The sequence below is a fragment of the Acanthochromis polyacanthus genome, chromosome 2, assembly GCF_021347895.1.
Source record: "Acanthochromis polyacanthus isolate Apoly-LR-REF ecotype Palm Island chromosome 2, KAUST_Apoly_ChrSc, whole genome shotgun sequence".
NCBI classification, from domain to species: domain Eukaryota; kingdom Metazoa; phylum Chordata; class Actinopteri; family Pomacentridae; genus Acanthochromis; species Acanthochromis polyacanthus.
In genome coordinates, this window is record NC_067114.1 from 5,165,963 (window position 1) to 5,175,812 (window position 9,850).

General features: G+C 38.3%; 1 protein-coding gene across 1 annotated transcript; it reads right to left on the reverse strand.

Moving 5' to 3' along the window:
* Positions 1-732: 732 nt before the first annotated feature.
* On the reverse strand, positions 733-5,480 carry psmd14 (proteasome 26S subunit, non-ATPase 14). The gene is made up of 11 exons (XM_022195464.2): positions 5,344-5,480; positions 4,244-4,310; positions 3,763-3,834; positions 3,558-3,677; positions 3,279-3,349; positions 2,890-3,040; positions 2,695-2,802; positions 2,383-2,457; positions 2,173-2,298; positions 1,586-1,648; positions 733-1,311 (listed from the first exon to the last, which is right to left on the reverse strand). Exons 2-11 carry the CDS (start codon positions 4,289-4,291, stop codon positions 1,213-1,215), a joined length of 933 nt encoding a protein of 310 aa, XP_022051156.1. The 5' UTR covers positions 4,292-4,310; positions 5,344-5,480; the 3' UTR covers positions 733-1,212.
* Positions 5,481-9,850: the final 4,370 nt, after the last annotated feature.

Genomic DNA, 9,850 nt, shown 5'->3' on the forward strand with positions numbered 1-9,850 from the left:
GCTGGTCACAGCAGAAAATGTCTTTCTGCCCACCAGATGACCGTCACTCATCTGTTCCTGTGTCAGGAATCATCCTCAGACCTCCAGGGATCTTAAAAATGAGTGAACACTGTGGAGGAAAGTGACTTCTTCAGCAAGGACAGTTTGAAACCGACTTCTTGAAGCTTGTCTGAAGTCACACAGGACAGGAAGAAGCACCTCATCAAGGAAAGCCCAGTTACTCTTTGCTGAGGATCACGAGGATTGGACTGTTGATGATTGGGCTAAAGTTCTCTTCAGTGCTGAATCCAATTTTCAGTCGATGCTCACTCCAGCCCACTTACTGGTTAGGAGGAAGCATGGAGAAGCTACAAACCAGACTCTCTTGCTCCTGCAGTAGAACATGGGGGTGGATCAGTGACCATCTGGGGTAGTTTCAGTTTGGGTGGAACAGGACAAATGAACCAGGTCATATACAGGGTTACTCTTGAAAACAGTCTTCTTCCTTCACCTGGAAAACTCTTTCCTGCCTCCAATGACTGGATTTTCCAACAAGACGATGCCCCTCACCACACAGCACAGTCAGTTAAAGCCTGGATGGAGAACCAGAACATTGGACCCATGCCTTGGCCTGCTCAATCACCAGATCTGAATCTAACTGAAAACCTGTATACAAAAAAAAAAAAAATCAAACGCAAAATGGAGAACCAAAACCCAAAAACAAAAAAAACATGGAATGCCTAAAACTTAAACTCTTGTGAACTATTTTTATTATATTTGTCCAAACAAATATACCTTTAGTAGTACCAGGCATTAAAATTAACAAAAAACCAAAGAAAACAAGGGTGGCTTAATATTTTTTTCCAGGACTGTACATGATGTATTCCATCTTGATCTTGAACAGGACTTGTAGTTTTTAACCCAGAAATATGCAACTCTTGCGCCATCCAGTGGCTAGAAGAGGTAAAAAAAACAATGCATGCAGTAATGCAGCATGATATTAACCTTCAAATATTTTTTCTCCCCCAAAACAAGACAAAAGTAGTTTTATTCCCTTTGATAAGTATTATGGAATGCACCAATTCAAACAAACTGACTCGTGGATTGTAAGATAAAATACCACCGAAACTATTCAACTCAATCCAGACACAGTTTGTTCATTTCATACATACATTTATTTTATATAAAAGGAAAACAATGGTTGTAATATTAACAGTTATACACACAGGCCCATCACTGGAAAACTACAGTATCCAACATGGCAGCTAGGCACTGAACAATGTTGGACGTCATTAAAACATCTACGTGCTCCTCCAAGTGTCTCTTGGGATCCTGCAAGAGAAACAGAAAATTAGACACAAAAACATCAACAATGAGATGTGATTTGTGATGAGGATGTTATAAGACAATCTTTGGTTTCAGTAAACTTCAGTTATACAAACAGGAAACATTATTAACAAGTAACCTGATGTGTAAATGCTCTGCCTGTAGTGACATGTCAGTCGATACTCCCTGACTAAAACTTGGCACTTCTCCTGTATTTATCTTGTGAACTATATTAACAGCAATATAAGTGTTTTTATCTGGAGCTTGACATTTTTCTTACCTGTTTTCCAACATTCTTGATCGCCAGCTGCTCGGGGGTCATTTTGTCCTCTTCCTCAACAGCCTGAGGTGGAAACACGACAGCGTCTCAGTATTGAGTAGGAGCACGGCTCAAAAATCTATACTCCGCTTATGTCTACAGTTTGCATTGCTGAGGAAATACTTCATGAGGTTTGTAGGACATGCAACACCAGAATAATCCTGTGTAATGCAAGTCAAGCATGTTTGCACCAGTTTATCTGGATCCAGTAAGTATCAACAATCACGAGAATGAACTCCTGAACAGCTGCACAGAACGTAACCGTGGCACGAGAGTACACAGTCAAATCAAGACAAAACTGCACTAAAATCTTTGTTTTACAAGTCAAAAAAGTCCAAAGTCCTCATTATTAAGGGCTATTAAAGCCGATGACTTCATTCTAAATCATTATTACTTTCACTCACTCTAATCATTAAGTCATGCACACTTCAAACTGTGATTCCAAATTGTCTGTTTTACGAAGGCCAGCTCAGCCTTTAAAAGCTGAAAAACAAATATTTTCCATTGAATAAAAAATGACTGCTGAAGAAGGTTAGGGTTAGTTGTACCTTATTGTAGTTCTTAGCCAGCTCCAGCATTTCTTTCACAATGGTCTCATTGAGCTTGCAGTGCTCGCTGTAGTCCTGCAGGGTCAGACCCTCCATCCAGCTCTTCTTATGCAAGTTCAGCAGCATCTGAAGAATAACACTCATGTTTATTATGTTCTTCTAAAATCGAACACTGCTAAAACAACACTTTGACATGGGTATAACTCAGACCTTCTGCTCCAGCTCATTTTTCCTGTAATTGATGGTGATGGAGTAGTAGTGCCTGTTAAGTCCATGAATCAGAGCCTGAAAACATAAGAAAACCCAAGTTCAATACATGAAAAAATAATGCATACAATCTCTAAGTGCTGGTCTGGGAGTGTCAACAAACAGGGAGGAAAAATCCCAAACTTCAGAATTAACATTCCACTCCCTCTTGCTAAACAGGAACAGGATTGGGTTACATTACAATGGTTTCATATTAATCTAGTGTGTGTTAAAGCCCAGAAAATTCAGAATGAATGAAGGTATACAGTGCATTACCTGGATTGAGGGCTTGTTCAGATGACCAAGGTTGGATGTGGTTTGCCTTGGTTCATGACCCAACACCATCATGTTGGCATTGATCAATCTGAAGGCGTCAATAACAACCTGCAGACAACAATTAAACCATGTTACTCAATAGTCGGTCATTTTTAGTTCATTTTAGATCCACAGTTAGGAGCCAAACATTCCCACCTTTCCTTTGACGCTCTGAATGGGATCAACCACGACAGCCACGGCTCGCTCTGACAGCGCCTCAAAGCTCTGCTGGGTGTTGATGTCCACTCCAGACAACCAACAGCCAAAACCAGGGTGACTGTGGTACCATCCCACAACCATCTCTGGTCTGATGAGCAACACAGAAAGAGGACAATTTTAAGCATTAAATGGAAAAAATAACAAAAGCAAAATAAAGACATTTAGTCTAAATTTTACTTTGAACACTGGTCATTTCATCAACAAAGTAAGGCTGACTGTAAAACTACTCAGGCACGATTTCATTTTATTTTAAAATCCAATCACAGAGATTGTTTGGAGTTTTGTTCCTTTCAAATTTTGATTATAGATTATAGATAGAGACTTACCTGCCAGTCTGCTTCAGCATGTCCAACATCTTGGCCTGGAATACAGGGTCCACTGCTTCAACACTCACTCCCTGTGAGACACAACAGAGTCAACATTTCATCGCACAATTTTAGTAAAGCTACTGATTTCAACATTAAAAAAAGGCATTTATTTTTTAATCACACACCACAGAGGAATGGCAATGCTGTCATATTACACGATAGTTGGCTTCCAGTTAAGGTATTCTCTACATCAGGTAACTAATTACAGATAATCTTAATATTACAGAGAGTACATACTGTTCCTGACTGTGGCATGGCAAACACATCGATCACTCGCACTGTATAGTCATCAACAAATTCTCCCAGCATCAATCCCATGACCTCCATGGGCACACCAGCGCGTCCATGCTTCAACATCTAGTGGAGAGAAAACACCATGAGAATTCACAGAGGTGTCATTTTAAAACAAATATGAAATTTAGTACTGATTAAGTGAACTTACCTTGAGCAGAGCCAGAGAGGAGATGTACACCTGCTCTGCTGTGTCCACAGCAGGTGCATCTGTTGGAGGGCCCTGGGGAGTCAAAACGCAATTTATTTTTCAATTAAATACAGCAGCTATTCAGACAGACCACTGCAATCCAACCATTATTTATTTATTTATTGTTTAAAAAAATATATATAACGTTCAATGGGCAAAAACTTTTTCATGCAATTCTATGGCACACGATGGTTGCCAGGGGATTTGTGTGTTCAGGTGTGAGACTACAATGTGTCTTGGAGGCCCTTAGTAATACACTAAAAGCTAAATGAGCACCAGGTACACTATTGCTGCAGTCAATCATTCTATTAGTGTTACGGGCTAAACTTGGTTTTTGCCCACAAAGTGCTTTTTTTAACCAAATTGAATATAATATAAATATAAAGGACATTGATACATCTTTCGAAAAATATTCAGTTATTGAAATCCAACTTTGTGTTACCTGGCCAAGCCCTGGCATTCCACCTCCGAGCCTCAGCAGCCGGTCCATATTCAGATCTGTTAAAAAACTTACATGCACAAAATACAACATGATTAAACTCAGGCTAACCTGTAAAGTGTATCATAATAAGGACAGGGCTTGTGCAGATGCAGACTTCAATGCTATGTTTTCTTATTTTTTTAAACCCCAAATAGCCTTTAAGGAATTACAAGCATGTTTGGGCCAAATTCAATGGGAAAATTTTAATAGTCGGAGGGTACAAGGAACACACACTACGAATGTTTGAAATTGGGAGCTCGTGTTTACTGAGGGAGGTCAAGTTAAAGATGACAATTTCAAATATTTCTCCATCTACTTATTTAGAGTACTGCAGGTAAATCTGTGTGTTTTCTGATTGCTTGTTTACTTAGACTGATTTCCAACGAATAACATGAACACAAGGATTAATCATGTTTCAGTCAGTGTGGTTGCAATTTCTGCATTTGGCTAATTTGGGGTTTCATACTATGTCCATTTCTGGCTTTGATTACTAAAAAGACAGCTAGTCTTACTCTGTCACGATCAAAAACCGTTTGCAATGCACACAGTAGATGATGTAGTTATCTTCTATTTGTAGTAACTGTATATAAATGGTTAGAACTGCAAAGAACAGATGTCTTAAAACATTGGTTCCCCCATGAAATCATGCGTTCAAAGCTACGTCAATTTCATGATCTTCATGAGTTTAAATGTCAGTTTAAGACCCCGAAGACAACACCAAACAGCTAATGTTAGCTTCTGCTAGCTAATTTTCGCATAATCACGGAACGTAAACACAGCATGAAACACCAGATAAAACAAGATCGCGCTTTAATTTTGTAAGTGAAGTGTCAGTTAACGCCTTTTAGTGGTAAAAAAAAAGCAGTAATTTCGCCGTCTAACAACCGAAAATCAGACGGTTCGTTGACACACTTGGCGTGAGGTTAATGTTAGCTCGCTCGCGCTAACTTAGCCTGCATCGTCTCACACAATAAAATGAGCCACAAATTATCTACGCCTGATTCCAATTTACCGTATTTTATGGAATCTATGTGCTGTGTAAGAGCTGTAAATCTACTCACCTGCTGTCAAATCTTTCAGGTGTTCAGAGGAGTTAGTTTTTCTGGCTCAGTCGAATAAAACCAACTGGCCACAATGAATCAGCCAGAATCGTCGTCGTCTTCTTCTTCTTCTTTTTTTTTTTTTAGAAGAACTGCTTCCGTCGCACGGATGACGTATATTATTATAGCCGGAATAACAATTGCAAAGTAGAAACGTAAGGAGGCGCCACAGTTTCATATTGCTACTGCAGCTAATTCTACGAGTTTATTTCTACTAAAACTACCATTAATAATAATAATAATAATAACTCCAGCTGTTTCTACTAGTTTATTTCTACTAAAACTGCCATTCATATCAATAATAACAGCTATCACATGACTAATTACCCATTTTAGCGTAAGCTACATTGTGGGGACTTAATATCAAGCAGATTCATTTACATTGTAGTGTCTTCACGTTAATATTTCAATAATTCAGGTAAATTTGCATAAATAATATTACTGTAGGGTCATATTCCAGTAATTTGTTAAAGTACATTTAACAAATTACTGGATTATATTTGTATTATGTATGATATTGTAGTGTGTTAACCTTAACTTTTGAATTAGTAAGGTAATGAATGTTTTGAACATTAGATATTATTGTATTTTCTAAACTGTAACATCCTTTAATCAAACTAGTAAATCACACAATAAATAACATCGTAGGATTGTAACACTAATATATAAACTTGTTAGTTAAATTAATAAAGCCTAGTCACTAGTTCCAAGTTTGCTGCAAAAAGGAGCATCAAAATATTTCTTTGTGCTGCACAACAGCTGTAATTTTGAAAATATTTTAAACAGCAGATGTTTTCACTAACTTTAAATGTTTTTTAATACAAGTTTGTACTACTGTTATTTGTTCAGTTATATTTTATATTGCTATTTATAATATTTTTTTCCTCAAAAAGGAAGAATCTAGTTTCCCATGTCCTCTTTTCTACTGGTCACTGATTCATGTCATAGCTCCATCTTTTTATCTATCTATATTCAGGACTATATTTTAGGGTAATTAGCTATAGATTTTCAAATTTATTGAATAGAACAAAGTGCCATAAATGTTCCCTCTAGCACTTACAGAACAGTCATCTTGATAGAAACTGATTTTCGTACTGAAATGAATGAAAACTGCTGTGATGTTTGTGTGGTTTCTCATATTTCAACATGCAAGCATTTCATTATTCCCTGTGGACCCACAAACTCTGAGCCAAACCACACCATCACTGGGCCTGTGAAAAAGCCTCTCTGTTTGGTTCCATGTATTCTAGCCAGACATTTGCCAGTTCTGCAGTATAACTCGTACAATCTCCTCCAGCAGTTTTACTGCAATTCCACACAGGTCAGCCGGCATGCTGAGGACACCAAGGGGAATTTCAAATTCCCCAGTTCTTTGGTGAATGTGGAAGGAGAAGATAATCATCTACATTCCTCAGTCCCTCCCTCTTCAAACCCACAGGACCCCCTGCTACCTCAACACAATTCAGTACACACAGCAGTCCTAACCAGGATGTGCTTTCTTAAGATGGGCTGAACTAGTTTCTTTGACCTTTGAGATCTAGAGTTGACCTGTGTTTGTAAGGTATATATTATTAATTTCAGTTGTTTCAGGGTTTATCTCATTTCTGTTGGGTTCTTTCTTATTGCCATTATTTGAATCCAGTGTTTGTAAGTGTACGTCCACCATCAAAGGATCTTATTTATTTGTTTGTTTATTTAATAGGGGCAATGCAATTAACATAGTTTCAATACAGTTCATGAATCAAGCAATACACTTGATCAGAATCAATACAGTACAAGGAACAAGCTGTCATATTTTTTTTACAAGACAGAGTTTACTGTTTTCTGAATCATTATCACTGACTATGTTATCTTAATGAATTCAGCTCTGCTCATGATTGGTTGATAACTTCACAGCACTTCAGTTAAAATCTTATTCATTTTCCTTTTCCAAACAGAGAAAAGTCATTTCTAAAGCTCTCTGATGAATCACCCAGACAAACAATGAATAGATGCATAAATGAACCCAAGTCTACAGATCACTTGACCTATTGGATATTTGACTCGGTTAAAGGCGGGCCTGTTAAAAGCACAATGCAAGCAAGCAATATAAACAGCTTTGATTCATCAAATATTGACCATTTAAATCCTTTATGACCTGTACATTTGATGTAATGGGTTTTTTAAATCAATAATCACCTAACCAGACAACAACAAGCGCAGGAAACCTTTGACACAAAAACTACTGCAACTGATTATCTAGATAGGAATGATTGGACTTTTCAAGGCACATCAGCAGTAGCCTGTAACACAAAACCAGTGTGAAACCTTAATCCTACCAGCAGAGGAAATAAGGGAAAGAAATTTGATGCTTTAAGAGCCTCCCTGCACCCTGATGGGATTTGGATTTAGCGTCACTTTATAAATCTCCAGCAGGACCTGCAGCAGGATGGCTGCTAGTGGCAAGCACTGCTTTCAGCCTTTGTATGTGAATAGAAAATAAGCGTAATTAGATAAAAGTAAAAGGCTAATGTGAACACGCAGACAGTTATGGCCAACACCTCCGGGGCCACATATGTTCCCGTGTAGTTTTCCTGCAGCATCTCTATCAATCTGTCTCCCTTTTATCTGTCTGAATACAGATAAAAACTGTTGATAGTGTTAAAAACGTACATCCTTCTGTTATGCAAAGTGTGTGATCCAACTCTGGATGAGTATCTTTGTTGCACATCATCCCATCCCTCTCTCCATTCATTCTCTATTTTCTCTTCACTGTTAAACAAAAGCAAAACTGCTGAAAATGTACTTCAACACTCATGAGTGGACTGTCCACATTCCTTTTTAAAAGTCAAAGCTAAAGGACTGTATTATGATTACACCACACTGAAGTGTTCCTCATAGCTTTGATTTAACAATAAATAATGAGGTTTGCATAAATACTTTGAAAAAAGAGCATGCAATGACACTTTTTATTGATATGAATGCTTCACTTTAACAAACAGCTTTGCTCTTGAGAAGCGTTAAGGTCAAATACGTCCTCTTGTTCCACAGTGTCTGATAGCATCACATACTTTTTCTGTATCAGCTTGTTTCAGTTCTACATTGCGCTGAAGCTCTAAAAATATGTTCAAACTCAAGACTTGAACATACTGTAGATGCATCACTGGACCCACATTTCCCACAAGATTTAGCCAATGTATTGTGGTAATCTTGCACAGTTTGCAAAATAAAAAAAAAACTCTATTGGCTGCACACCATCTTTGTAGAAGTTTAAATGGTTAATGCGTAGCATTATGATCTAATATGTCAGGTCAAATTTATATATCTTTTTTTCTTCTAATGACTGGAGGATACACACGTGGACAAAATTGTTGGTACCCCTCAGTTAAAGAAGGAAAAACCCACAATTCTCACTGAAATCACTTGAAACTCACAAAAGTAACAATAAATAAAAATTTATTGAAAATTAAATAATCAAAATCAGCCATCACTTTTGAATTGTTGATTAACATAATTATTTAAAAAAACAAACTAATGAAATAGGGCTGGACAAAAATGATGGTACCCATAACTTAATATTTTGTTGCACAACCTTTTGAGGCAATCACTGCAATTAAACGATTTCTGTATTTGTCAATGAGCGTTCTGCAGCTGTCAACAGCTATTTTGGCCCACTCCTCATGAGCAAACAGCTCCAGTTGTCTCAGGTTTGATGGGTGTCTTCTCCAAATGGCATGTTTCAGCTCCTTCCACATATGTTCAATGGGATTCAGATCTGGGCTCATAGAAGGCCACTTTAGAATAGTCCAACGCTTTTCTCTCAGCCATTCTTGGGTGTTTTTGGCTGTGTGTTTTGGATGGTTGTCCTGTTGGAAGACCCATGACCTGCGACTGAGACCAAGCTTTCTGACACTAGGCAGCACATTTCTCTCCAGAATGCCTTGATAGTCTTCAGATTTCATCGTACCTTGCACACTTTCAAGACACCCTGTGCCAGATGCAGCAAAGCAGCCCCAAAACATTACTGAGCCTCCTCCATGTTTCACCGTAGGGACAGTGTTCTTTTCTTCGTATGCTTGGTTTTTGAGTCTATGAACATAGAGTTGATGTGCCTTACCAAAAAGCTCCAGTTTGGTCTCATCTGTCCAAAGGACATTCTCCCAGAAGCTTTGTGGCTTGTCAACATGCATTTTTGCAAATTCCAGTCTGGCTTTTTTATGAGTTTTTTTCAGCAGTGGTGTCCTCCTTGGTCGTCTCCCATGAAGTCCACTTTGGCTCAAACAACGACGAATGGTGCGATCTGACACTGATGTACCTTGGCCTTGGAGTTCACCTTTAATTTCTTTGGAGGTTGCTCTGGGCTCTTTGGATACAATTCCAACGATCCGTCTCTTCAATTTGTCATCAATTTTCCTCTTGCGGCCACGTCCAGGGAGGTTGGCTACTGTCCCGTGGGTCTTGAACTTCTGAATAATATGAGCCACTGTTG

Excerpts from the sequence above, each read along its gene's own strand:
- psmd14 (XM_022195464.2), bottom strand. The coding sequence starts at position 4,291 with ATGGACCGGCTGCTGAGGCTCGGAGGTGGAATGCCAGGGCTTGGCCAG. Across the intron at positions 3,350-3,557 it reads CCATGCCACAGTCAGGAACA|GGAGTGAGTGTTGAAGCAGT; the intron begins GTATGTACTCTC and ends TGTGTCTCACAG. Across the intron at positions 2,803-2,889 it reads TTCAGAGCGTCAAAGGAAAG|GTTGTTATTGACGCCTTCAG; the intron begins GTGGGAATGTTT and ends TGTTGTCTGCAG.